The sequence below is a fragment of the Netta rufina genome, assembly GCF_964035555.1.
Source record: "Netta rufina genome assembly, chromosome: 2".
In the NCBI taxonomy this organism is placed as follows: Eukaryota; Metazoa; Chordata; class Aves; order Anseriformes; family Anatidae; genus Netta; species Netta rufina.
In genome coordinates this window covers 4,884,059-4,911,790 of record NC_140124.1, presented here as the reverse complement: position 1 = coordinate 4,911,790, position 27,732 = coordinate 4,884,059, and the positions used below count along the sequence as shown (strand labels likewise).

Genomic DNA, 27,732 nt, shown 5'->3' with positions numbered 1-27,732 from the left:
CATGCCGCGGCCGCCCCTCAGCGCCGTGCCCGCCCTGCGCCGCCTCGTCCCCCTCTGGGCTCTGCCGGTACCGGCACCGGGCCGGGCACCGGGACCGGGATTGGGGCTGGAACGGGTTCAGGTACCGGGAAAGGTACCGGGAAAGGTACCGGCAGCCTCCCTCATGGACGGCCCGGCCGCCGAAGGGGTGCTGGCGCCGCTGCGGCAGGCGGTGCGGCATCAGGTAATGGGGGATTTTTGAGGGGAATTTGGGGTTTGGGGGGAGATTTGTGAGGATTTGAGGGTTTGGGGTGTGTGGGGAGATATGGGGGGGAATGGGGATTGAGGGGGAATGGGGGGGACATGGGGATGTGGGGGGGAAACGGGGATTAGGGGGTTTAGGGGGGTATTGGGGTTTTTGGGGGAAGTGGGGGAAAAAGGGGGTTTGGGGGGGTTACGGGGATGGAGGGGTGTAAGGGGGTTGTGGGGATTTAGAGGGGAATAGGGGGACACGGGGATATGAGGGAGAGTGGGGGGATATGGGGAGGGAGGGGATTTGGGGGGAACGCAGGGATTTGGGGGGGAATGGGGAGGCTGTGGGGGACACGGGGATTTAGGGGGGTTTTGGGGGGACACACGGGGATATGGGGGAGGCTGGGGGGATGCACATGGGGGTGTGAGGGTATGGGGGTGACACGGGGGGGTGTGGGGATATGGTGGGATACAGGGATGAGGGAGGATATGGAGCATATAGGGATATGACGGGGGATACAGGAGGGCAGGGAGGACACGTGGATATGGGGGGACACAGAGATATAGGGACACCCACATGGGTTGGGGATGGGACCTGACGTGCCCCTCACCTCCCTGAGGGGGGGGGTCCCTGCTGTCCCAGGGGGTCCTGCTTAGGGTCAGGGCTGTCTGACAGCTGTGTACCCCCTCCTCCGTGGCCCCCTGGGTCCCTTCTGCCCCCCCCCCAGCTGTGGGGTCCCCCTGTGCAGGAACCAAAGCATTTCCCCACAGCCTCATAGGGCTCTGCCTGCCTCCATCCCATAATGCAGGATTTGGGATCACTGCAGTGCCCTATACACCTCCCCCTGAGCCCACAGTGAGGACTCCCAGTGGGTCTGTCCCCAAACCCCCTCGGTTTTGGGGTCTCTGGGGGTTCCCCATGTGGTGCCCACTGGATCCAGGTGGCAGCCTACGGGGGCTTTCCTCCTTGGGGCTGGAGCCGGGGCTGGTCCCACCATGCATTTAGGGCCCCCCACCATGCATTTAGGGCCCCCCACCATGCTTTTAGGGCCCCGTGGCTGGCTCTTGGTGCTTTCTCTATAAAGCAGCCTGCAGAGGTTTCCTCATCCTGCAGGGTCATGTGATGACTTCCCTGTAGAAATGACTTTGTGTTGGATTTTGGGGGGTAATTTACCTTTTTCAATAATTGTATATTCACCCGATATGGTAAGGAATAGTCATTTCTTTATGCGCTGGTTGTTGGATCATCCTTAAACATCTTAAAGGCGGCTGTGCCCGGTCAGCTGGGGCTGCACACCTTTCTCCTTCCATCTCCTTGGCACGTGAAGCTGTTATCTCGAGCGTCCTTCTTACCTGAGGAGGATTTGCTCGTCCTCTGGTTTCGTAAGCGACCCTCGATCTCGGCCCCCGTGCTGCGTGCACCTGGGATTTCCCCGTACCTCCACGTGTGGGATCCCCACCGGGCTCCTTCAGGTGGCCGAATCCGTGGTCTTGTGCCCGGCTACGTGTGTGTCCCGTGGGCTGGTGGATTCGTGCGTGTTTCCCCATTAAATGAGTGGATTTACGGCCCTCTAATTACACCGGCGCTTCGGTGAGGTTTTATTATGAATCATTGCGCAGCCTAATGCCTTGGCAGGGGAGCTCCTTGTAAAGAAAATGATGATCCCCGGGACCAGCTGGTGGATTTATTGTAAAATCCTGCGTTGTGGATGCTGCTGTTTGCCCTGTTGGGTACCGGTGCCCCCGTTTTTTTTGTGCTGGTGGGCCCAGAGCAGAAGCGTGGGGTGCCAGGGCAAGGTGTGTGGGTGAACACGTTGAGCTGGGGCCGGGGATATTTAACATAGAGCTCACAGCAATATCTCACCGAGGTGTTTGTACAAGAGCTCAGGGAGGAAGGATGATAAGCTGAGACATTACAGCACGGTCGACCCCGTCTGCCAGCCCCCGGAGAAGCAGAGAAGAGGCTTTAATTAAACCAGAGGGACTCTTAACCTCCGGAGAGGAAGGCGAGCAGCCCGTCTTCCTCCTGCAGCAGCGCCTGATGCAATAAGCTGCCGTGATCCAGGGGTGGATCCCTCTCTCTGCTTTACTGCTCCGTGGGACAAAGCTGCAGTGAAATTTGCCACATCGAGTGCTGCTGTGCACTCCTCCTCTGGGCTGGGCTCGGAGCTTTAATTAGATCGAGTCCTGTCAGCAAGCATAATTGCTTGCTTCGGTTGTGTGTGTGTGTTTTTTTTTTTTTTTTTTTCTTTCCCTTTCTTCTTGCCTACGTCTGAGGGCTCTTTCGCTTGGGGATCAGGACAAAGAGTTGCTGTGCGCTGCCTCTCGATGCTCAGCCGCGAGCAGGGTGACGGCTCTGAGTCAGCAGCAGCTGCCTTGCTGCCGCCTTGCTGCTTTTTCCACTGCCGACCCCCCCCTTAAGCTCAACAAAGGCAATTTGGACTTATTACTTTAAAAGAGAGAAGGGGAAAAAAAAAAAAGAAAAAAATCAGATCCCTCCCTCTGCCACGTTACCCAGGAGCGGCGGTGGAAGCCCGCAGTGAAACTCTCACGTTTTGGTGGGACCGGTTAACAGGAAGGAAACGTGCAGGTTGTGCCCCACGGGGCTGGGGAGCCCGGCACATCTCTTAGATTTCTCTTGTTTCCTCGTGTGTGTGCTTTCATGCACTCGTTTCTTCCGTTTATTAATAAAACCAGCCTTTGAACCCCCCAGTCTTTGAAAGAACCCTTTCTGATCTGACTGGTGTGGATTCTCTTCTCTTTGGGTTCCTGTAATATTCATGGCAGAAGCAGCGACTGTAGGAGAAGGCAGGTGTAGTGGAAATGTTGCCATCTCCTTTTTCTTTCTGTTTCATGGAGGAGTGTAAGGCACGAGAACAGTGCTCAACTCGGAGCATCCCATCCTTAGATCATCTTACTTGAGGTATCGATGTCTCTGTGCTTCTCCTCCTGGGGCTATTTCTTTGTGTCCTTCTCATAATTCAAGGTGCACCTTGGTTTTGGCCAGAGAAGAGTGGACAGAAAGGAAGGCTGAATTAAGGTGAATTAAAGGAAGGTTTTGCTGCTCTGAAATACTCAGGATTTTTTTTACCCCATTCTTTTCCAAAGCTACTGGTTTTAACAGCAATAGTATTGACAGATAGTGCAGTGTCTTCCCTGCTTAGATGTTAAACTAAAAAGGTTGGTATTCCACGAGGCCTTCTACAAATTTGTGTACTTATTGGGCCATTTTGGCCAGATCTGGCAGAGGAAGTCTAAAGTTAAAATTTGGAAGACGAGTGAAGGGGGCCGAAAGAAGAGAAACCTTATAATGAGAGAGAGCACAAAGCCTGTAGTAACCACCTGGGAATCCACTTGGTACATCCTTAAAGACAGAAAATCAGGGTGTGTGGAAGTCTGTTGTGAAATGATGAACGGCGAAGTGTATTTGCACATGGAGATATAATAACAGATAAGGGATTTAATGTTTTGGGGTGGTGGGGGAGGTTGCATTAATTGTTCTCTAACGATGTCCAGTTTTGCTAGCTCCCCAAGATGTTTCTCACTTGAACTGATTGACTTTATCTTCTTGAGGCCTGTGAAGAGTTGGGAGACAGCACAACCTCCTCCTTTTGGGTTGCCAGAGGAGCTGAAAGAAGGAGGGTTGTCGTTGGTGGTATTTGAAGAGAGAGTCCACATTTTCTGTTCTTTCTTCTTCTAGGGAGAGCTGGTAAGGAAGCTGAAGGAAGAGAAGGCTCCCCAGGTGGATATAGACAAAGCTGTAGCAGAGCTCAAAGCTCGGAAGAGGATCCTAGAAGCGAAGGTGAGTCTGGAAATTAAACTTGAGCTCTGCAGTTTTGCCTGAAAAGCCTCTCTCTCTGTTTAATGCTCTTTAAGCACATCTATAGATGGATAGAGTGTAGAGTGTTTGAATTCACTTCTGAAATAGTTTAAAAAGTGATCTTTCCAGCTAGCACCAGCAAACTCCTGAAATATGAAAACCCACATGTCTGAAGCTTCACCTAAAGCTGCTTGGGTCTTGCTAAATTATATTTCATTGTTTTGGTGCAGCTTCTAAAAGAAAGAATAAACAAGTACAGCACTGCTTGGGGCTGACTCTCTGTGAGAGTGCAGGTATCCAAATTGAAACCCGCTGACCCTATTTGTCCTGAGTGATGTGGGGTGAACAATTAGTGCTCACTGGGCCTGGCAATGTGGCTGGCTGCATGCATTTAACCCGAGCAAGGCAATGTCATTTTCGCTTGGTATTCAGCCCAGAACCGTGCCTTGAAACCATCGTGTGAAACCTGTACGCGTGGCTAGGCCTTCCTGCAACGAAGGGTTGTGGAGAGCCATCCGGGTTCTGCCTCTCAGCCCTCAGAAACCTGACACAGAGCAGCGAGGAGGCGGATCAGGAATTTTGGGAGCCCTTTGAGCCCCACCTTTCCTTTGGGAGAGCGCCTGTGGGATGCCACGGAGCGGCGTGCGTGCCACTTACACAACACATGTGGGCTGTGTCGCTGTCAGCACACGAATGACCTTGCACACACAGCAAGTTCCCTTGTCAGCACAGCACCCAAAGTGAAGTGCTTTCTCTTGACAGTGTTTCCAGCAATGCATCGTGGTCGCTTGCAATTTTTGCAGGAGGCAGCAGTGTGAATGTTTGGTAGCTTTAGCTGCTGGTGCAGTCGCCAAGTCCTGTGATTCCTGCTTAAAGAGAGCAGGGTGACTCTGAATTTGATGGCTTGAAAAGGACAGAGTAGTGCTTAAGTTCCTTGGATTTATATTCTCAAACCGTATCTTTTGGAAGGTCAGTAGATGATTCTGTGCCTGTACAGGGTCTTGATGGCTACTACAGGCACTTCTCTACCTTCCATTTATGAATACAGTTTGAAGCCAGATAGAAAGATTTTTGACTTCTGCACCATTTTGTTCACCATTTTATTCACCATTCTCTCTGGGTTCTGTACCTGCTACAACTCTTCCTGCACTGCTGGCCATTTCTCCCCGCCAGTTCAAAACTGGACTTGTCCCTTTTGTTCTTCTGTCCATCTCTGGGCAAAAGCCACCCTTTCTGTTAAGAAAAGCTGGCGATTGTGAAATGTGATTCCGCTCTTTAAGCAGAGTGTCCAATGGATTCTCTCGCCATGCTTTAAAAGTACTGCTGAGGTGTTTGCTCTCCTGTGTGCCCTGTCTGTCTTTCACTCACTTTCCTGCAAAATTACACCTGGGCTTATGCTGATGGCAGCAGCAGAGCTTCTGTGGTCTTAATAGATGGTGGCTGTTTGTATGCGTCTCTAGGGGCTTTAAAAAAAAAAAAGCAGTCATACTGTATATATATAAAGCAGAATACTGTTCAAAATGATGGTGCTAGAGGATCCAAATTCCTTTAGTGAACTCCTTGGCTTAATTCTGTTCTAATTGTCAAATTGTCTGTGTTGAAGAAAATCGTTCAATTCTGTTGACTTCTCTGTTGGAGTTGGTTGCAAAAATCCAAATCAGGTAAATTGTTCCTAGGCTATTGATTTAGGGTCATAAACAGTTGTTCTCTCTGAATTACTTTTGTCAGAGATATACCAATGAAAAAATAATGTTTTTCTATGTTAAAACACTCTGTCCTTCTTGAGACAAGCCAGTAGACGTTTATATGTAATTGCTCTGCCTAAATGTAGGATTTCAGTTAAAATAGTGTATCTGCTGCAAAACATTTTTGTAGAATTCAGTTGGGGCATTTAGACACTCTGTAACTATAAAATTTGTATGCTTGTATTTGTAAAAGTCTACATTTTAAAAGTATTCTTTGTGCAAATGGCTAAACACACACCTCTGGCAAAGCACGAGATTGATGCTGTTTATATTTTTTGCAGCAAAAATTCTTTCATGTGCGGAACATTTTAATAAAAGCTTCATCTGCACTGCAAGTTACATGCTTGTAGTTTAAGCTAGTCATTTTAGGCTCTCTTTATAGTCAGGAGAGAGAAATAGGTTGGGAGAATTGCTTTGGAAATTGCCATTTTTCTCCATAGATTGTAAAGAGAGCTGAAGGTGGCTAGCTCAGGCTTAGTTATCTGAAAGTCAGGGCAGATGAGCCCACCTCAAGTGTCTAAAACGCCACGTTCAGACAATCATGTTCATCTCAGAGTCCACTTCTCTTTGGAAAATGAGCGTGTTGGCAGGATACTTTTGCTTCAAAATGGTCTTTACAGACTTCTGACTCCTAATGGTGAGCGGAGAGGATTTGTCCTGTCAGAAACTGCAGCTTTTTAACTACTTTTGGTTTGCTTCAATTACAGGAGCTGGCCTTGCAGCCCAAAGATGACATCGTGGACAGAGTTAAAATGGAAGACACCCTGAAAAGGAGGTTTTTCTATGATCAAGCCTTCTCTATTTATGGAGGTACAGATTTAAAGAAATTTAAATTCTAATCCCTTCAGGCTAATGTTCTGGTCTTTCTAGCTATCTGAAATGCTGTTCTCTTGGGATGTTATCTTAATGCAACTTGAAAGATCTTTTTTTTTTTTGCCTTTAAACTTTCTCCTGCTTGAGTCTGTTAGCCGTTCCAAAAGGTTTCCTTTCCCTAAAGTCTTGGAGGAGAGCCTCATAGTTTCTCTTTTGGTTTCTGAGTGCAAATGAGTGGGTGTTACGCTGCAGGATTTGAGCATTACACAGTTGAACGCAGTTGCTTTGCAGAGGAGTAGGGTGTTTGGAGTTTAAGGGGGGTGAACAGCTTATTTCCTCACAACCATTTTTTGAGCTTTTTTTGGCAAGATAATGCTTAAAACTAACTTGAACTTTAGAACCTGTTACCTTAATGAACTTTATCAATGAACTTTATTGGGCAGGTGAACAAATGTGGCTGTTAAACCTCTTCAGAGAGCTGATTTGAGGCAGCTCAAGGTCAGCGCAGTGACTGTATGGTTACTGCTCTTTTATTTTAAGGCAAATAAATACTCGGGGTTGTTTATTAGCTTTCTTTGTTTCATTTTTTGCCTAAACTGGTGATTGGCACACATCTTATTGTTGAAACAGCGTATTGTTTTGGAACATGCGTTACCACCTCATTTGTGTTCAGTTTGCCCCCAACAAAACAGTCCACAAGATATAATCCGTTGGTGAAGGGAGTTTGGCTTTTACAGCTATCAGTGTATCAGCTTCACCTTCTGCCACTACCTGATGCCCCAGTGCACCCCACAACTGAACTGTACTTGATAGGGTAGGGTACTGTCTCTCTAGATGCTTTGCAGCATTTACTTTCAGATTTTGTTGTGGGTCTTCATGCAAAAAGCACCCCACAGAGAGCCCACAGTCCTTATTCTGCTTAGCACAGAGCAGTTCATACTCAGAAAATGACCTCAGACTCAAATGAACCCATGGGGACGCTGAGAAAGGAGGCATTTTCCTCCAAACAATGCAGCTTCATACCATCTTGCTCCTACAATGCTTTTTTCCTTTCTCTCCTTGCAGGTGTCAGTGGGCTATATGACTTCGGGCCTGTTGGATGTGCTTTGAAGAACAACATCATCCAGGCATGGAGACAGCACTTTATACAGGAGGAGCAAATCCTGGAGATTGACTGCACCATGCTCACGCCAGAGCCAGTTTTGAAGTAAATACGGATATTTCTTTCTACAGCATGGCATTTCTGGTCATAGCTGCTTTTTACAGGCTTTTGTAAAAGTGCCTAGGGGGATCTTGAGACTGGGTCACCCAATTTCATCCCCCTGCTCTAGTGCAAAATAATTAGGTATCACTGCACAGGTCAGTGAGAGAAGGTGTTGTTCCATAAACCTGGGAGAGCAGTGGGACCCATCTGCCTGAGAGCCTAATGTCTTAATGTCTCCTAGCAGTCCCCTTAGGTAAGAAATTGCCGTTATCCTTTTTTCTAACAGGTCAAGAAGATGAGAAAAAGGATGACGTGCCCGTCCTAAAATGGGGACGGCTGGGCCATGGCTTAGAACAGCAGTTTGGATGCTGGACCATCCTTCCCTTCTCTGCAGGGGGATGGCAAAAGGCAGTGTGTTAACAGAGCTCTGAATAGAAATGGTGCTTCTGTAGCCCTCTTCGTATCCAACGCCCAGGTGGAGGGACTGCCTTCAAGGGCAAGAGTGTGATTCAGGCTCTGGACCCTTTCACCTCCACGTTTCTGCTAAGAGTGCCAACAGGTTTGCTAAAAATCTCAGGAGCTTTTGGAATGAGTCAGAGCTGAGGCAACAGCATTACTTCTTGTGGGTCACAGTATGAGCGTCAGGAGCTGTCACGGGTCACTGGTGTAAAATAGTGGAAATCTGTTTACCTGAACTGCTGAGGACCCCTCACAACTGCCTGTTTCTTGCTTGCTTCAATCACAATGTGGTTTCTAAAGGTAGCTAAGTGTCATCTCACTTACCGACTTTAAGATTTAGCTGTATTGGTACTTTCTCACAGATCAAATCATCTGTAGGATGGTACTGCTTAACGGAGATCTGTAACCTGAAGCAAAAGTGAACCTGCAGCTTGGGCACGTGGTGTGAAGGACTTCTCTTTGGTGATGGTCCCTGCACTGGGCTTGCACCATCCATACCCAGCACTGTCCGGTGGCAGCTTTCATATTCCTTTTTTATTTGTTGTCTGTTCTAGGACTTCTGGCCACGTAGACAAGTTTGCTGACTTCATGGTGAAAGATGTGAAAAATGGGGAGTGTTTTCGTGCTGATCATCTCTTAAAAGGTTGGTTTTCAGTTAAAGGCAGGTATGTTTGGGGATTTCTTGCAGTGATGTAACGTGGGAAAAGAATATATTTTCTGGGGAGGGCCAGTTGGTGTATCCAGTCACTCACAGTTGTGTTTATAGTGCATTATTCATAACCTGTTTGCCCATACCAGAGATTCCCTAAGTTCTCAGTCCCACAAAAATGTTGTGCTAGTGTTTTTAAATGAGTTATGGGATCTCTACCAAAAATGTAGCTGAGGCCCTTTTTACAAAATGCTGCATCTTCAGGCCATAAAACATTGCTGTGTTGTCTAAGCTGAGGATTCCCATATAAAAAGGTTCTTTTTCTCTGCCATGTTCTGGACTTTTCTTGTGTTTCAGTTGCTTTTTGTTCAGAATTGGGAAATGATTTAATGAAGATACGAGGGGACAGAGCACGCTTTCCCTATACAAGGGTCCATTACAGGGCTGCTGCTGACCTTTGTATACCCTATAACTCAGCCAGCTTTTGGGACTGCTAAATAGAATTTAGGCATTTCTTAGGTTTGCAAAGTCCTCACATTTTTTTTTTCCTGGTTATTGATTTAAATTTGTTTAAAGAAGAAAAAGAAATTACATGAAGGAATCTTAAAAGTAAAAAACTTCTTGTAAAACATTTTCGCGTACAGCTCTGTTGCGAAAGGAAGGATTTTTCTGCTGTAGGTTTAAATGGGTTGTGCTGCTTAGATTTCTAGACCTTTTCTTGGAAGTTAGGTGTGTATAACAGTCTATATCAGCCTTAAACTGTTTTTGTAGTACTCAGTTTGAATCTTCTTTTTACTGGGGGGAGGTGGGGGAAGAACAAACACAGAAGCAGACCATCCAGCCTCTGCCCACTTTGCACACAAAACGGGCCCACAAACAAGAGTGTCCCTGCTCTCTTCTGCAGCCCATCATTGGAGAACAGCCACCTGCTGTTAGTGCCACTAAAAAGGCAAATTCCTTTTCCCAAATGGCAGTGGGAAGTCTTGCCCTCGCTGTTTGCCTTTGTATTTCATGGAGGATGTTGTGCTTTAACATGGAATGTGCCTAACCCTACTGTACCAAGTCAGTACGTGCCTCCGAGTGTATTTGGGTAAAATTAGCCTTGCTGGCTTGGGATCAGACGTTACTTTTAATTTTCAGTCTTCATGGAAGGAAAATAAAGGAGAAAGGGGTTACAAAACCATTGCTTGGGTTTACAGGAATCAGGATCAGGAATAAACTAGAGCAGGACCTCTTGTTTTCCCTGTTGCATGTTGGTACAGCAAATTGCTGCAGCTTTTGTGCTGCAAATCAGCATTGCCCTGGTGGTGTGAGTGGAATTAACCTGATGGAGACCAGCAGGACAGCTGGTGGGCATACACTTATGGTCATGCTGGAGGATCCTCCTCTACTGTCTACCTTTAGGTCGGGGTTGGTGTTAGGTTTGCAATATAAACTCAATGTGTACTTTTCTTGCTCACAGCTCATCTGCAGAAGCTTATGTCTGACAAGAAGTGCACAGCAGAGAAAAAGGCAGAAATGGAAAATGTTATCACACAGGTAGGTGGCTGCGTGAGGAGGTGACTGCTTTAGGGATGCCTGTGCCATAGGGGAAATGCAGTACACAGTAGCAGTTTTCTCTCTGCCTCTTGAAGTGTGTACCTCAGAGATACGTGTTCCTAGATACTGGGAACTTGCTGCCTAATCACATCTTCCTTCTGCACTGGAGAGTTACTGCTGGTGTCTCTTGAACACAGAATTGTTAGGCTGAAGCTCTGTCCTTGGAGCTAGTCTGCTGTGTTGCACTCTACTCTCTGTAGAAAGCTTCTTTCTTTTGAATCCCCCTTTTACCTTTGTTGAAGCCTCAATGCAGGAGTGTGATGCAAAGAAACAGATACAGATGGGAAGTTTTGGCAGGCTTTTCCTGAACCACCTCAGCACTGAATTGATATGGTTCAAGACTTTGAAGCACTTGTGATCTGTTCCTCTGTGTCCAAGACCCTGCATTAATTTTCTTCTGTTTACTGTGAAAATAGCTGGGGCTCCAGGCTGGTGTTCTGAGCAGCTGTACAAGCATTTGCCTCTAGATTTTTATTTTTTTTAAAAAAAGTTTGTTTTTGATGTTTGTTCTCACGACATGTTCTCATGACTTCTAGGATAACTGCTTCCAGAGCCATGCATAACAGAGTGGATGTTTCCTTCCAGAAGCAGCCACTTTTTCTCTCCAGTGCATTGCATCACTGAGCAGCTGTTATTAGCTTTGTCACACGGCAGCTCTGAACCTTCACTATCCTTTAAAGGAATCCTTCTATTAATTTTTTATCCTGTCTTGAGGCTTCTCTGATACATGAAGATTTGTGGCAGAGTTAGAAACAGCTCATTTGATTATTAGCTTGAGTGTTAAATCATGATTATAATGTGCACTATAGGTCCCTTATGATACTTACGTTATAGAAACTACATTTAAATGTGCATATGCAAATGGTAGTGCTTACGTGCTCAGAATAATGCTAGAATTTGCTGCTCTTGTGTAGTTAAATTACAGTTCTTGTGCTCCTACTGTTTGTTTCTTGTCCTTCAGTGAAAAGTAGGGTTCTGGAAGGGGCTGACATTATGTCACAAGTGAAAGCATCTATCCAAGCTGCTTTTAGAGCAAATGAAAATTCTTTTACCAAGAAGCCCTGTGCTGCAGATTTGCTCTATTTGACTAAAATGCAGAGCAGCTCTAAAAGGGAGTATCAAATGCATGGCTTGAATATGGTGTTTCTTGTAGCAGGAGGAAGAGAAGTGAATGCAGACAAAGCACTGCAGATATTTTAGCTTTCTTTTCCCTCACTGCTGTATTTTTTTTTTCTTCTTGACACACTGCTCCCCATGTTTTAGCTGAAACTGCAGACGAAGCCACCAGTGGGTGTTGATGTAGTCCTGATGACTTTTCTTCTGCTTTACACCCACTCTTACCCTTAATGCTTGCAATTCTGTGTAGACTTTTATGGAATGGCTGAGTTGGGGACCGACATTACTAAAATGAGTTTGCTGCTTCCTGAGATACACTTCTGTCGTTGTTTCAAACAACAACTTAGCTTGCTTAAAAAAATTAGGCTAAAAAGGAATATTTTGGGCAGGTGCTTCAGAGCTGTGGGTCAGGCTCAGTAAAAGATGAAGAGGATGTAATTCATTCCAGTTAGCTTGTCTGCTAATTAAAATATTTCTCCTTTGTTTTGATATTAGTTGGACAACTACGGCCAGCAAGAGCTTGCAGATCTCTTTGTGAACTACAACGTGAAGTCTCCTATCACTGGGAATGACCTTTCCCCTCCTGTTTCTTTCAATCTGATGTTCAAGACCTCCATTGGGCCTGGAGGAAACATGCCTGGGTCAGTACCAATCACATTCTGCTCCCCCTTCTTCCTAGTTCACTTAGGATTAACGTTAACACGAGGAACATGGAGCTGTTGCAGTCATAAAAACACTTGAAGCTGCCCGACTGTGCGGATCACAGCTGTACCTTGCTGGCTGGCGTTGTGCTTTCCAGGAAACCAGTTAACTGACGGTTGTGGACCCAAAGTTACCTGGTGCCTGTAGAGAAACTGTTTGTACCTTTTTCAGGATGAAGTTACTTAGTGGGATGAGGTAACTTCAGCGACTAGGTGTTTGTAGTTTTTGTGGGAGTGTAGAGGCTTTTTTCTTCAGTTGGGATCTCCAAAAGTAAAGAGTAAGTCTCTTCCCTCTTCAGAAGCAGAGATAGGATACTCATGATACTCCTTGTGATAGAAGATCAAGGGTAGGTGTCGTGTGCTTCCCAGTGCAGTACGTGGAATGGTTTGTGTAGGCGTTACTGCCCTCGTACTGTCAGATCACTGTAGGGACACTGAAACCACGGTTTGTGTCATAGCAGAGCTGTAGTCATAGTTTCCCTTCAAAATCCACATTTGGAAGAAGCCTGGCTCTGCCCAGACCCACGTAGGGCAGGCAAGGAGAAAACACTCCCTCTGACCTCTGTGATGCTGTGACTTTGTAACTGGTTAATACATTGTACTTCATAAAAATACCCTTTCCATCCTTACATCTCAAAAGCAGCCAAGTCATCCAGTTTGTTTTTAGGAGTACCTGTGAGGTTCTGTACTTGGGCCACAGCTGATGTTTGATTGCCTCCCCTCAGCCTGCTGCTTCAGTGTTTTGTGTCTGTAATTAAAAGACTCGAGACAAAAAAAGTTCCTTTAAGTTCTGTAGTAACTGTGTTTTTCTTTTCTCACTGCTTTCCCCACCAATTTTTGATGGTGATTTTTTTTTCCCTCCTCTCTCCCCTCTGCCCCATCTCCTTTCAGCTACCTGAGGCCAGAAACCGCACAGGGAATATTCCTCAACTTCAAACGTCTTCTGGAGTTTAACCAAGGCAAACTCCCTTTTGCTGCAGCCCAGATTGGAAACTCCTTCAGAAATGAGATCTCGCCCCGCTCTGGCCTTATCAGAGTGAGGTACTGCAAATTTCCTCTTTCAGCAGGGGGTGTCCTGGCACAGGTGGCACCTCCCATTTGTTCTGGTGTTGATACAAAGATTTGTTATTTCACTTCCGTGCTTTATCCCAGCGTGCTCCTGATAAGGTGCCCAGTCAGTCACAGGGTTCACGGGCAAAGAACTTATTTAGTTAAGGTTTTAACTAATGATTTCTCACCAGCCAGGCTTGGAGAGAAGTAGGATCTGTGAAATAGCTGCTCTATTAGAAACACCTCGATTAAATTCAGTTCTGCTAGCAAAATTTGGCTTCCACCATGAACTAAACAAATCATTAAAGGTAGCTGTGTTTTCTACAAGGTGTGCAACTTTGTTTAGTTACATCATACTGTTTACTTTAAAGCTAAAATCTGAAATCAAAATGCAATTGACCTTGCAGCAGTGTTTCCTTGTTTCAGTTCTGCAGCTTATTACAGAGAGGAAGTGAGGAGATAACCTGACTCAAGACCTGTGTTTGTGTCCCAGCATCAGTCAAGCCGGAAAGCTCAGGGTTATTACTGAGAATTATTTTCAAAGCTTTCTATCTCAGGGTGAAAGTGATTACTGCACTTCTTTCAGGGTAATCGCTGTATCTTAACTGAATTATTCTGAACAGATGCCTCTGTCTGATTTGGAACGAGGACTCCCATGCAGTCAGCGTGGTTGTGCTGTACAAACAGGCAGTGTGTATTGCAAACTTGGTAACTGATTAATACAGTGCCTTAAATGTCGCTGAGTGGCAGTGCCATCATTAGCACTAAGGGAACTGTTTGGAAATTTCTCAGTCCTCCTGTTCTCACGCATCTGGAAATGAGCAACTTTTGTTATGGAAATACATTTCCAGTCAAAAATAAATTACACGCTTGTGGCACATTTACAGGAGACTGTGTTATTATGCTATCATAGCAAATTATATCCTGATGCCTGTGATTTAAAGTTAGTGATTACGCAGAGGTGTTCTAAAAGGTTCAGGATAACAAGATAATTCAATGTAAACTGATTTCAAGCAAGAAGGCTAAACCAATGCGTGAGCATAGATGTATTAGAAACAAGCTCCTCAAACAGGATGTACACCATTGCTGAATGTGGTGGTATAATTATTTTCAAGAAATTATCCTCTCACCTGACTGTTTTAGGTATCTCTGATATGAGTTAAGACTGCTGAATAAGTCAGTGGATTATTCCTCACTGATTCCACAGGAAACTGTACTTTTAACATGGGCATCGTGATAGTCTGGAAAAACTACAAAAATTTTGGAGAATTTCCAGCAGTGGTATTCTCTGCATTGATTCAAGGTGGTGATAAACATGGCCTGGATATCTCTCAAGGAGTTTATGGGGAGTTGCGTTAGGAGTTTGAAGATGAAAATAAAGGCAGTGTCAAGTCTGGTTCATGTGTTAGTCTGTCCATTGCCTTGGCTCTGGTTTGCTTATGTTTTTAAATGCTGACTTAATTGTGAGAGGCAAAAGCACAATTGTTGATTAGAGGGGTTGTGGCGGACGCACAGAATATTGAGTTTAAGTAGTTGTTGATGTCTCCATTAGGGAATTCACCATGGCAGAAATTGAGCACTTTGTGGATCCCAGTGAGAAAAGTCATCCCAAATTTGAGAACGTGGCAGATCTGAACATCCTCCTGTATTCTTCCAAGGCCCAGGTCAGCGGGCAGTCCGCCCATATAATGCGGCTGGGAGATGCTGTCCAACAGGTAATGTTCCTCGTGTGAGCACACAGAGCTTGCTCTTTTGAATGCTCTTCTGGAGGCTTAGTTACAAACTGCTTTGTGGTGCCAGCTGGGGTTTGCTTCCTGATTTAAGACTCAGTCCTCTCGGGTGCATCAGTGTGACCATGATCTAAGCATGGCCCTTGTTATCACAGTGTGATCTGGGTTGGAAGGGGCCTTAAAGCCCATCCTGTTCCAGTACCTTGCCATGGGCAGGGACACTTCCCACTAGATGAGGTTGCTCAAAGCCCCATCCGGCCTGGCCCTAACCACTGCCAGGCAAAGGTTATCAGAGATAAAAGGCTGCAGGTAGTACTGGGATAGTGGTAGGTATCACTCAGCTGATAAAAGAGTAGTATGGAGTACTAATATCTGCCAAAAGGTGTTTGTGGAGGTGTGATAAATCACGCTTTCCCTTCCCTGCGTATTAATTTCTATGTGTTTTTTCTTCCTGCTTTCTCTCCTTCCAGGGTGTGATCAATAACTCCGTTCTTGGTTACTTCATCGGCAGAATCTACCTCTTCCTCACAAAGGTCGGTGTTTCCCCAGACAAGCTGCGCTTCCGACAGCATATGGAGAATGAGATGGCTCATTACGCCTGTGACTGCTGGGACGCAGAGTCCAAAACATCCTATGTAAGTGGCGAAGTGGAAAGGCAAATGTCCCTGTCACATCTGCTGTTAGTGCAGGCGGAGGCTCCGATGTGCTGCTTGCTTTTTAAAGCTAGGGCTGATGAGCCTGATGTTTCTTTTCGTGCCTGTGTTGGTCTGTACACACTGTGGAGGAATTATTCTGAATCAAGGAGGGCTTCAGGGGAGAGGTCAGCTCCCTACAAAGTCTCTGAACTGTTTGAGCTCCTTTGCTGGAGTCTGAAGGCACCTGTGGACTTTGTGCAGGTTGAATTTCATCTGGAATGAAAGAAAAACAAATTTGCCAAAACTGTAACCCCCCAGTAACTTATTTCAGTGGAGGCGTTATTCCAGGACAGATTCTCTCCTGCTAGAAAGCTTTCTCGTCCTTTCCCATTTCCAAGCTGTGAGAATTCAGGCCTGCCAGCTCAGGCAGCTGGTGCTGAGAGAAAAATTTCCTAAGACTATTTATCTCCCAGTTGAGTCACCGAGAGCTCTTCAGTTCAGGCCTTGTTGGAAGCTTTCTTTTTCTCTTATCTTCTTGGCTGGAGTTTGGAGAATTGTAGTGTGTGTGTGTGTGTGTGTTTTTTTTTTTTTTTTTTTTTTTAGGTGAATCAGCAGTAAGTAGCTAGGGGCCAGACTTACCTCATTTTAGATTCTTTTGCTGAGCTTTCAGGCTTTTCAGTGTCAGCCAAAGTGTATCACTTGAAATGATTGTCTTCCAAAATACTTCTTTTGAAACTTAGTAAGTAGACTATCAATTTTGAGTAGGGGAAGTTATTCCTGTCTTCAAGAGTACAGAATCTATTATCCTGACTTGAATCAGGAAAAAAGAAGATACTTCACTATACATTAAGGAAAAAAAAAATGAAATAAGTGTTCTTCCCAGCCTTTCCAAAGAGTTTAGGATATGTGCCGATTCCTGCAAATACCTAGAGAACTCTGTGATCTAATCCAGTAAAGGGTTGAAAGATAGAAGGGATTCTCTGGAGGTCTTTAGGGTTAGCCTGTGATATTGCAGGGACGCTGATGTGAGTAGACTCCATCTGTGGTCTCTGTCAGGATAGCCAAACTGGGTTCATGCAGCACACAGGTGTCCGCAAAGGGCATGGGTCAAGGCATCAGATGGTTCAGGCAGCTTTATTTGTGGGCAGGAAGAACCTCCTGCAAACTAGGGGTGAAGAGGTTGGTGGTTGAAATGAATGCTTTTTTATTTTGTTTTGTTGTCTGTGGGTTGTTTCCCTCTATTCCCTTCTTTTAAGGAGCTGAGACAGGCTTCTCACTCAAGCGATGCTTCATTAGAACCAGTTAGAGAAGTAGCAGCTAAAATTATACTAAAATTAAGATGAGGAGAAAAAAAATGCAGCAGCTTGGATGAGTGATTTGTCGTCATATAGGAAAGCCCTGTAGGAACAAGTGAAGGACTGGCTTCCTCTGAATGTAGATAACTGTCTGCCATGTATTCCCAGCTTCTCTTCCCAGCCAGCTGCTCGGGAGCCAGCCTAAAACAGGCTGGACATACGTGGGCCACACCATGTAAGTAAGATCAGTGAACTTTGCGAGCCTTGTCCTGGATCAGTACAGCACTCACAGAGCAGTAGGTCTAACAGCCCAGCCCTGAGGTAAGGGCAGCAGTCCCAGGAACAGGACAAAACCTCCTTGTGAGCTAGATGCAGATTTTGTTCTGTCACTCAACCATGACCAAAAATATTTATACTGAATTCCAGTACTCAGCAGTAAGTTAACTCCTCTGGGTAGCTTTAAATCCATTCGTATAAAATCGTCATGTTTTGTGTTACCTGAGAAATACCTGTAGTACCCTGTTGGTTATTGGTGTAATAATTCCCCAGGGTGTTCTGGAACAGCGTGGTTTTCTGAGCATATTCACAGGTGTTCACATACTTTTCCTGACTCCCTGCAAACTGGAAAACCACAAAACAGGTTCAGGATTCCTGTCTGTCCATGCTGATGCACCTTTACTTGTACAAGATTGTAATTTAGAGAACCCAGCTGGTGGTTGCATTTGCTGCATGCGTTGGGAGACTTCATCAATTCTGCATCCATGAATGGCGTTTTCAGATTTCTGCTTGCCATCCATGCTGACGTGTTGAAAGAAGCACTTCCCTTACATGTTATTTGTGTCTTAGTAGCTCATAAACCAGTGTTTTTTGGCCGTTCTGATGTGGCTGGCTGCTTGCTGTCTATTCCATGCTTGCAGAGTGGTAAAACTTTGGAGGCGTGATGTCTTCGTGTAGTACGGGAGTGATAGGCCTGTATGCTCTGGCCCCAGCCCCAAGCTGTTGGCACAGTGCTGTGTTCTGCCAAGTCATGTGGAAAACCTGGCCCTGAGCACAGACGCTGGTTAGATAGCTGATCGTTTCCTCTGGAAACAAATGGAGTCATTCAAACGAAGGAGCAAACCGGTGAGCGAGGGCTGCATATTGTGATAGAGCTAATTATGTAGAAAAAACAGTCATGGAAGCGGGGGGGGGCTTAAGAGCAAGCAAACATAATTTTGACGGTTAAGTGGACAAAAAAGTGTGTTGGTGAAAGCTTCTGCTTTTGTTTTTTCAGGGCTGGATCGAGATCGTTGGCTGTGCTGATCGTTCCTGCTATGACCTCTCCTGCCATGCCCGTGCCACCAAAGTTCCTCTTGTAGCTGAGAAGCTTCTCAAAGAACCTATATCCTTTCAGAATAAACCAGAATCTCTTGAAGAGAAAAGTCATTCGACCGTGAGACGTCTTGGAGATCTGTGCAGCTCTTTTTCAATTTACATCTGCAAATTTTATCAGGGAACAGATTTAGCAGTTAAGATCAGCATGGCTTCGGGAAGTAACCTGCAAAGAATTGAGCATGGGGGTGATTTTACTCCTGTGGGCAAAGGCAATTTACTGTCTTGGCTTTTTTTTTTTTTTTTTCTAGCTTAGTCTGGGCTCTGTTTTGGCTGTGGAGCGTGGTTTAATTATGAATTTGAAGTTACTCTATTGGGTAACTCCACACCATTCCTTGGTTCTGCTGCTAGTTATACTTTAAAAAGTTGTATTCTTTAAAAATCTGTGACCTGCCTTTCAATGCTTTTTTTCCCCCCTTTCCTCTCTTGGAGGGAAGTTTCTTAACCCAGTAGTGTGCTTTTTGTGGTGTGTAGCAGCTGGCTTTGATGCAGCAGAAGCACCAGACCTTGCTTTCTGTGATCTCAGACTCCTTAACTGCACCGTACAAAACAGTCAACATCGTTCAGTTCGAGGCAAATAAGGGAGCCATTGGCAAAGCTTATAAGAAGGATGCAAAGGTGGTGCTGGAGTTCCTATCCATGTGTGATGAGTGTTACATCACCGAGAGGGAGCAGCTGCTGAATGACAAAGGGTGAGCTGGCTGTGTGTGGGGTGCTCTTCTCTGACACATCCCATGTGGGTTCCCAAAGTGCTGCGGGATTAATGTGAGCTGCCTGAAAGCAGCTTCCTTGTGGGAACAGGCTGGGTGGATCACCTGAAATGCTTTAGTGCTGTCTCTTCCACCAAATCATCGCTGGTCATCCGTCAACATATCTCAGTATGCACACAACCTTGTAGCATGGCATTTAAATGTTTGTTTGCATGGGAACGAGCTTCTGGCTTCAGTGGGATTGTCCCATAAAAGAGACACACCTCAGAGAAACGGGAGATGTTTGCCACCTTCCCTACTCTGGTTTCAGAATTGACTGGGACTAGCAGGTAGTTTTATAGTTCACCTTAAAATTAAACAGTGGTGAGAGTGATGGAACTCAAAGATTTGGTTAAATGAGAACCAGAGCTTTGGTATTTGTGTTCTCCAGTGTTTAGTGACATGCTTTAGCACATCTTACGGTCTGTCATTGGGGCACCAACTTGTATATATTTCCTCAACCTGCATACCTGTTTTCCTAAAACATGCAGAAATAAGAAACGTAAGAAATCTCAACAGTTGTCAAATTTGGCTGAAGCAGGGCAACAGCTGTGTATGTCATGGGAAGGCGAATGGTGCAGTAATAAAAATAAACTTCATTTCCTGCTTGAAAAGGTGCAAGGTGTGGGAACAATTAATATATTCTAGAATGGTAGTGCTTTTTCAACTTTTTTTAAACAGTTTTTAACATTCTTTCCCTGATCTAAGAAAAAGCAAACACTAACAATGAAAACCACACACAAACGAACAATAGAAACCCAAATCAGTAATGCTCAAAATGAGGAGAGAAACTATTGCAGGATATGGTGACTGTAGACAGATCAGAACCAGAAAGTGAACCCGGGTGATCCAGAGTCCCGCTGAAATGATTCAATGATTTAAAATTATTAAATCATTAAATCATTAATGATTTAAAATTATTAAAAATAAGTAAAAATGATTTAATTGGTGCCGTAGGTTTGAATGGGTAGGGGGCTGCAAGTTGTGACTGTTTAAGTTCAGCATCCCACTGTGGCTGCTCTCAGGGTGAAGCCTTTGTAAGCTCCAGCCCATTTGGCATTGGGTCCAAACACAAGTGATTAGCACACGCTTTTCCTAAACACATTTTCATTACAGTAATCCTAATGCTTCAGCGAGGCAGGTGGCATAGCTCAGTACAGCCCAGGTTGTCCTCAGCAAGTCATGTGTGCCAGTGGCAAGTCAAGTAAAGGAGCAACAGAAAAATTAGAGGACTGTAATATCAAAAGCTTTGGAAATATGCAAAAAAAAAAACCATAAAACTGTGTGTTGCCATATTTATCCTCCCCATTGCTTGGTGTCTGTGAAGATGTAGGGTACCTTTGGACTACTCATTTTGAATGAGAAGTCCATTCCTCTGCAGCAAGTGCCTGTTTCTTGTGCTTTTTTTTTTCTTTTTGTTTTTTATGCTTTGTTGTGAGATTCTTCCATTTCCTAATTGAGTTTGCCTCAGGCTGTTAACCACAGCTAAGTTTGCTGTGATTATGAGAATGGTTGCTTTTAATTTATAAGTAGTAATTTTATTATTAACATAAATTTCTTTTAATGGCTACACCACGTTTCTTTGATCTCTGGGATTTAGTCTCTGGGACCGTACCTCTTCTTAAAGTCAACCAACTGATATAATCAAGGAAATAAAACCTGTTTATTTATTGGTGTAGCCTTTAAATGCCTTTTTTTTTTTTTTTTTTTTTCCTTTGCAGGGAATTCACTGTTGAAACCGAAGGGAAAACTTTTACATTAACAAAGGACATGGTTACTGTGAAGAGATTTCAGAAAACATTACACGGTGAGCTTTTATTTTTGTTTGGCCACCCGAGATAAGAGGCAGTGCAGGATACGCTTTGAACGTGGACTTCATGAGTTCCATTTTCCTGTTAGCATTGTACTGCAGCACGGGAAAAAAGTCAAATGTTACTTTCTTGGAAGTTTGAAAGCTTTTTGAACAGCAGTGGGGCTGCTCAGTAACCTGTGTAATAGGCTTGGGGCTGCTTGTTATGTTCCTGCTGCGTCTTCTGGGGTTTGTAAGGCGGCGCTGAGAACCAGCTGCTGTAGGAAACTGCTGTAGGGGGAACTGGGGAGGGTACGCCAGCTTTGGGAGTTCCTCAGAGACATCTTGAGGTCCTCACCTAAGGTTATTTGAGAAGTCTTTGACAGAGCTGGAGTCTGAGGTGGATTTTCCCCCAGCTCATAATGTAACTACTGGATCGTCTTGCCCTGGGCTGGGAGCACGGTGTGTGCTCCTAGGAAGGAGTTCAGCAGCTCACAGCGTGTGCAGACTGTATTTGTTGCAGCTGCTGAGCCACTGAGACATCCAGGTGTCTTTTAGCCTGCAAAGGCTGGTGCTGTGCCAAGCTTTGCCTCATCATAACTTCAAAGAGTTGTAACTGTTAGTGACTGTGGTACTGCTAGGGCCCAGCATGTAGAACTGCAGTGGCTGATTTTACTTCAAATTTCAACATTTTGGCAGTTTGGCAGCTGTCTGCAGCAGGAGGCAAAGCTTATGCTTTCCCTGTCTCTTAGCTGTTTGCATCCAGAGATCTGTGACTCTGATTTAGAGCTGCAAAGTGAGGTGGAACAGACATTACAGGAGAAACAGCAGATGTGGGCTCGGCCTGCTGCTCTGACAGAGCTGGTGCTCACCTGTTTCATTGCATTGCTCTCCATTTTTCTGTATACTTTATTTTTTTTGACTGACCAGTGTTTGGAAACTGGTTAGTCAGTGCACAAACCAAACGAGATCACCCTTTTGGAAGGTGAAGTCCCACTCGGGATTAGGTGCTTAATTGAGGAGGGTCGGTTCTGTAGGCACACGGAGTGTGCAGAGCTGCAGAGTTGGATTCCACCCTTGATTTTTCTAAAGCAGCCAGTGCCTGTAGTCATTGTTTCTTCTCCAGCTGCTACATCTGAGCTTTTTCTAAAAAGCTGACCTGTCTGAGCAGTGCAGCTGATCACTGAGCTCCTTTCATGCTCAGAAGGGAGAAGGAGGAAGAAGCTTCTTGACAGATGTGTGGCGAGGACAGGGAAGAATGACAGGTATATAATAAAGTACAGCACATCACATCTGAGAACTTGTTGCAAACATTAAGTAGTTAATCCTCGTTCTCCCCTCCCTCCCTTTGACATGTTGTAGAGGAGAAGGAGAACAGGGAGCAGAACAGCATTGAAGCAGGCAGCTGAACGAGGCAGGAACACGGAGGAATTTGAGTCAGATCTGAAGCTCTGTGCTTCTCTTCTCAGGCTGCTGGTTCCTGAAGCTGTGCTGGAACAGTAAACTGAAGTGGACCAGAGCGAAAGCTTTACCCTGCCATCATCCAGGCTGTTTAATTGTTAGCATGGCCTTGGGCACAGTTCTGGTCCATGCCACAGAGTAATCTGGACATAATTTGTGGCCTGGCATTGGGCGAGGACTGTTTGGGGAAGGTCTTGCTGTCGTGAAGTGGAAGAGGTTTTATCTGTGTGGATGTGAGCTGTGCTGTTTGCTCTCAGGGCCAGGGGAGGGGCCCTGACTTGTTATTTACAGCCTAAATACATTCTGAATGTGGATTAAGTCCAAATTTTTTCGTTCAGGTATGTGTATTTAGAGCAGGAATGTTTAACCTTTTATTTTCATGTGCTTAGCTATGTATAATCAGAACTTATGAGCAGAAAGGCAGCTGCAGTAAACACTTCTTTTGTGTAAATTCTTTCATGATGATGTGCGTTCTGTTGTATTTCAGTGGAAGAAATCATCCCAAATGTAATCGAGCCCTCATTTGGTATTGGGAGGATCATGTACACGGTGTTTGAGCACACGTTCCGCATTCGGGAAGGAGACGAGCAGAGAACGGTGAGCTTTCCTGCTGCTGGGCCTCAGCTTAACGCCAGCTGCAGGCATTTGCCTTCCCCTAACATCCTAAAATAAGGCTGCATAATGCACAGAGGAGATGAGGAAAACCCAAGTGGGCTGTTGAGTTGCTGTTTTTGCCAGTGTACGTGTCATACACATGCACCGAGAGCATTTTGGGGCTGTGTGTGTGAGGCTCTCACTGTATTACTGGCAAGGGGGTGAGGAATTCTTTCTTGATTCATGCTTGGTTGGCACTGTCCCATCATTTAGAGAAAGGCACCTCCTCAGTGTTTTTATTTCCCCTCTCTTTGCTGCTTTTCCTGGAATCGTGCTTCTGTGCAGCAAGAGGGACAGCAGACTTGTTCCCTCAGCCCTCCCTGAAATGCAGCCTTCTGTAATTCTGGATTCAGGAGCTCAGAGTGAGGCCACAGCTGACTCTGAATCACAAACTGCTCATGAGATCTAGGACATTGGACTGTACCTTCTCTCCTTTCCAGTACCTCTTTACTTTTTGTGGAGCCTGGGCTGCTCTGTGTCTAGTTTACATTACAGTCCACAAGACCTGTAAGGGTTGGGGAATGTTTTTTTTTTTCCCCATTGGGCACCTTTTCTTGTTTGCTTCTAAGGGAGTCTGTGGAGGGTTCTGGGCGTCTTTGAGCTGCTTTTATTCCTTGCGTATGCAAAGCACCTGTGGGAATTAAACAGGGAGGGAGATGATTGGAAAAACTCCTTCCCCTTAGACTGTACATAAGGTTAAATATCCTGGAAAAACTCTTGTACCTTTCATTTTCCTGTAATTCAAATGGGGATCTCTTTCTTAGGGAGAGCTCTTGTAGACCTCTGGTTGGAGGTAAGAGTTGGATGTCAGGAGGGAAGAGGGGTTGGAGCACAGCTGGAGGAACTCAATCTTTCTCCAGGTGTGTGAGGTGTTTCTGCTGGAACCCTGAAACAGTTTACAGGAGAACATCTGCTCCCCTGGAACAGTCACCCTGCCTCTAGCCTCAGTCAGAGTTTATTCTTACCTCCTAAGGATCTGGTCTAACGGTTAAACTCGTATTTATTTGTGCTTTTTCTATTTTTTCCTCAGTTCTTCAGCTTCCCAGCTGTTGTAGCACCGTTCAAGTGCTCTGTTCTTCCTCTAAGCCAGAATCAGGAATTCATGCCGTTTGTCAAGGAATTATGTAAGTGAAAACAGCACTGGGGGACCAATGGTGATGTGCACTGGGAAGAGAGGCTTCTTCCTCAGTAGCAGAGGGGAAAAAATAGCTTTGGGATCATGTGGCTCTCACAGGTGCAAAGTGAGAGTTGAACTAAAATGGTTGGGATCAGTTAGCATTGCGTGTCTGCTAGACTTCACAGTCCAGCCTCAAGAAGTGAACTCCCTGCCCTTCCATGTGTTGGTTTACATTGTAAAAAACATTTCTTTTTTTCTTATGGTGTCAAAAAGGAACCTTTCCCACTGTCTGGGCAAAGCCTTCAGAAGCAGCGCTTCGTGTATTAGTTTTTTGACCCAAATTGCTTCCTTGGCTCTGGTCGGCCAGCTAATTTTTGAAATCAATCCTCGATCTGCTGTGCACTCTATCACAATTGCCACTCGTATCATCTAAAAGTGAGTCCCTGAAGGACAGGAGCACAAGCTGCATGTCAGACAGGACCTTTTGCTGTCTGCATCAGGCTCTGCCTGGGGCCTGGCCTCATCGTGCCAAGCATGTGTGTAAGGCTGGCATGTTCCGGAGCTAAAGCAAAGCTGTGGGACTGTGATGACAAGCTGAAGTCAGTGACTTTTTTCTGTTTGTGTTGCACTTTGAGGGCCGGGGCATGCTGTGAAAGTAGCAATGTATTTGTGGGGTGGGTTTGAGTTCGTAGTATTGACAGGAAGTGGAACATTGAATCTCCAGTCAAAATAAAAATGAGAATCTGTGACGCTGCTTGAGACCAGGACACGCGGTGCCTCGCTCGAGGCAGTGCTGTGAAGATGTGGGAAGCCTCTTCTAGGAACACGTTGCCTGCTGAGTATGTAACGAGTCCTGGTCATCTCCCCTTCTCCGCTTCTTGCAGCTGAAGCCCTCACCAGGAACGGCATCTCTCACAAGGTGGACGATTCCTCCGGGTCCATCGGCCGGCGCTACGCCAGGACTGACGAGGTTGGCGTGGCTTTTGGGATCACGATCGACTTCGACACCGTCAACCGGACGCCTCACACGGCCACCCTGAGAGACCGGGACTCGATGCGCCAGATCCGAGCCGAGGTAAGGGCAGGTGGTTTGGTTTTGCTGCTGACTGAGCCAGGTCTGTTCCGTGTGGGAGAGGGGAGAGCTTTAGCTGCTGTATCTGATCCCCCAAGATTTCTCTGGGAGCTGTCTCCAACTCTGGGAGGCAATTTTAGCTGTTCTGAGAAATCCCCGGGGAAGGAATAGTGGTCAAAAAGAAGACGCAGGCCCTGCTGCTAACGTCAGGAGAGGCGTTTGTTTCCCTGGGATGTGGAGGTGGTGTTCTTAGATGAAAGCCGTGCTTCAGGCTGATTGCGTTGCTCTTTAGAGTGCCTCTCTCTGAGCAGGGGCTGCTGAGTAAATGTGTTTACTTGTTTTCTTGAGGGCAGGGCTTCTCCGAATCTACAGGCACCAGAGCAGGAGAATCATGCCTGCTGCAGTCTGTCTGACAGGGCACAACAGGAGCACAGTTCCTCAAAGCTTGCCTCCTACCAGTGTTGCCTGTGAAAGCTGGTGAAGCATCGCCCTGAAGTCATCCCTGCCTTAAGCACGCTCTGCTAGGACAGACTGGAATAGGGAATCCCTATAGTGGCATCGTTACCTTGGAGCAAAACCTGCTCAGAGCTGTGGGCGTGCAGCCTTGGTGCCTCTTTCGTGCCTTTCCCTCCTTGGCTCCCACCAGAAGCTCAGTTTGGCTCCTCTGGGAGCAGGAGGTAGCTCTGATCTGCCAGGCCGAGCAGTTCTAGCTCTGCACAGCACAAAAGCACCTGGAGTGCTCGGGGCTACTGAGCTGGATGTGGGTTCAGTTCAGTGTAACAGGCAGGGCCAGCTCCTCGGGGCACCCATCTGTCTCTGTTTCACCTGGACAACCTCTCACTGCCATGTAGCAGAGATGAGATTTGTCATCCCCCATTTGCTGCAAATCTTCTGGTTTCTCTAGCTGATCCTTCCCGCTGTGACTCTACTGTGAGGAGCAAAGAAAAGGCAACTGACAGCTCCTATTGTTCTGGGCTTACAGTAAATAGGGCCTGGCTAAGTCTCGGCTTACAGCATCTTTTGGATGTGTGCATTGTTTTCTTTCCCTTCCAAACCATAACCTAACATTATGAGGGATGAACCTTGCTGTGGCCCACCATGGTGACAGTTTCACTTCCCTCGTGGGTCACCCTTAGTAGCTAAGCTGCAATGGCACAGGCTTGAGACTTAAGAGGTTTTATTAGCTACTGGTTTTTCTCCCCAAAAATAATCACCCAGGAAGATAATAGTCTTGCTCTCAGTCTGTTGCTGTTGTAAAAATTACCCGTTTTCCTCAAGTATCCAGCAAATTGAAACTGGTAGCTTCGTGTTTCATACGTCTTTGTGATTTTGTCTGCAGATCTCCGAACTTCCTGCTGTCATCCGTGACCTGGCGAACGGTTATCTGACTTGGGCTGACGTGGAGGCAAAGTACCCACAATTTGAGGGACAAGAGACTGGCAAAAAGGACACAATAGAGGAATAAATAAAAGGAACTGAAATAAAATCCAATCACTTCTCCAGTTTTTACTGTTCATGTTAATATGAAATAAACTTATCGTGTATTATTCGAAGCTGCATTGTTTGTGCACACAGGGACTATTTGTTTTGGTTTTTGTTTTTTTTTTCCTCAACTGCTGCCTGAATTTAACTTTAAAAGCTGAAATAACTGCAGTCCAAGCTAAAGGTGTTATTAATAAAAACGCCGTTATATATACCTGGTTCTCCGTGTTAAAGCAGCCTTGTACTTTCTCCAGATTTTTTTTTAAATGCTGGTTATGGCTGTGGGTGTTGCACATTTATCGAAGGTATGGATGACACCTATTATAGATTCTAATCACCTTGGATGCTCGTGTGAGGTGGTACAGGCTGCCTGGCCTCATTTGTAAGGGGATGATCAATGTGTCAGTCCTCTTCCAGTGCTCCAAGCAGCTCCTGGAAGAGACGAGTTCAGCACTTGTTTTGGCTGTGGGTGTTTAATGATAATTCTGCAGAATTCAGAGCATTTGCCTGCAGGTGAGCAGAGAGGGGGTAGAAAAGCCAGTTCTTGTTCTCGCTTGGCATGGTTGAATTGCTTGGCTAAGGGAGCGAGCAGCTAGGAGTGTGGAGAGCAGGAATGGGGGCAGGATCTCTGCTTTTCCATTAAATGTCTTCTGGCAGCAAGGATGGAGACTGCCCTGAGCAGGTGAGAAAAGAACCCAGGTACATCTTGATTTCTAGGGGTGCTGGATGAACTCAAACCTATCTGCTGTGTGCCTTACCCCAGCTGGAGAGGGGAATTGCACCCTCGTGTTTGGGGAGCACTAAATCCTGTGTGAGCCAGACCAGGTAAGAGACCTAACACCTACTGGTGTTTGTCTCATCCCACTAATGAGGAGAGGCAAGGTCAGCTCATCTTCCACATAATTTCTTCTCAGCCTACTCAGATGTCCTCTAGCCCGCAGGGAGGGCTTTGGTCCTGTTCTTGTAGGGTTTTCCATCCCTGGACTAGAA

The 27,732-nt window shown here is 45.8% G+C and overlaps 1 protein-coding gene across 1 annotated transcript; it reads left to right on the top strand.

Annotated features, from left to right (window-relative positions):
* Positions 1-26,956, top strand: GARS1 (glycyl-tRNA synthetase 1). The gene is made up of 17 exons (XM_084282315.1): positions 1-223; positions 3,932-4,033; positions 6,504-6,606; positions 7,675-7,816; positions 8,827-8,915; positions 10,384-10,460; positions 12,132-12,277; positions 13,229-13,378; positions 14,940-15,102; positions 15,588-15,752; positions 18,321-18,429; positions 18,966-19,110; positions 20,889-20,974; positions 22,905-23,014; positions 24,102-24,195; positions 25,073-25,263; positions 26,600-26,956. Exons 1-17 carry the CDS (start codon positions 2-4, stop codon positions 26,723-26,725), a joined length of 2,220 nt encoding a protein of 739 aa, XP_084138441.1. The 5' UTR covers position 1; the 3' UTR covers positions 26,726-26,956.
* Positions 26,957-27,732: the final 776 nt, after the last annotated feature.

Excerpts from the sequence above, each read along its gene's own strand:
- GARS1 (XM_084282315.1), top strand. The coding sequence starts at position 2 with ATGCCGCGGCCGCCCCTCAGCGCCGTGCCCGCCCTGCGCCGCCTCGTC. Across the intron at positions 15,753-18,320 it reads CAGAGTCCAAAACATCCTAT|GGCTGGATCGAGATCGTTGG; the intron begins GTAAGTGGCGAA and ends TTGTTTTTTCAG. Across the intron at positions 23,015-24,101 it reads AAGGAGACGAGCAGAGAACG|TTCTTCAGCTTCCCAGCTGT; the intron begins GTGAGCTTTCCT and ends TTTTTTCCTCAG.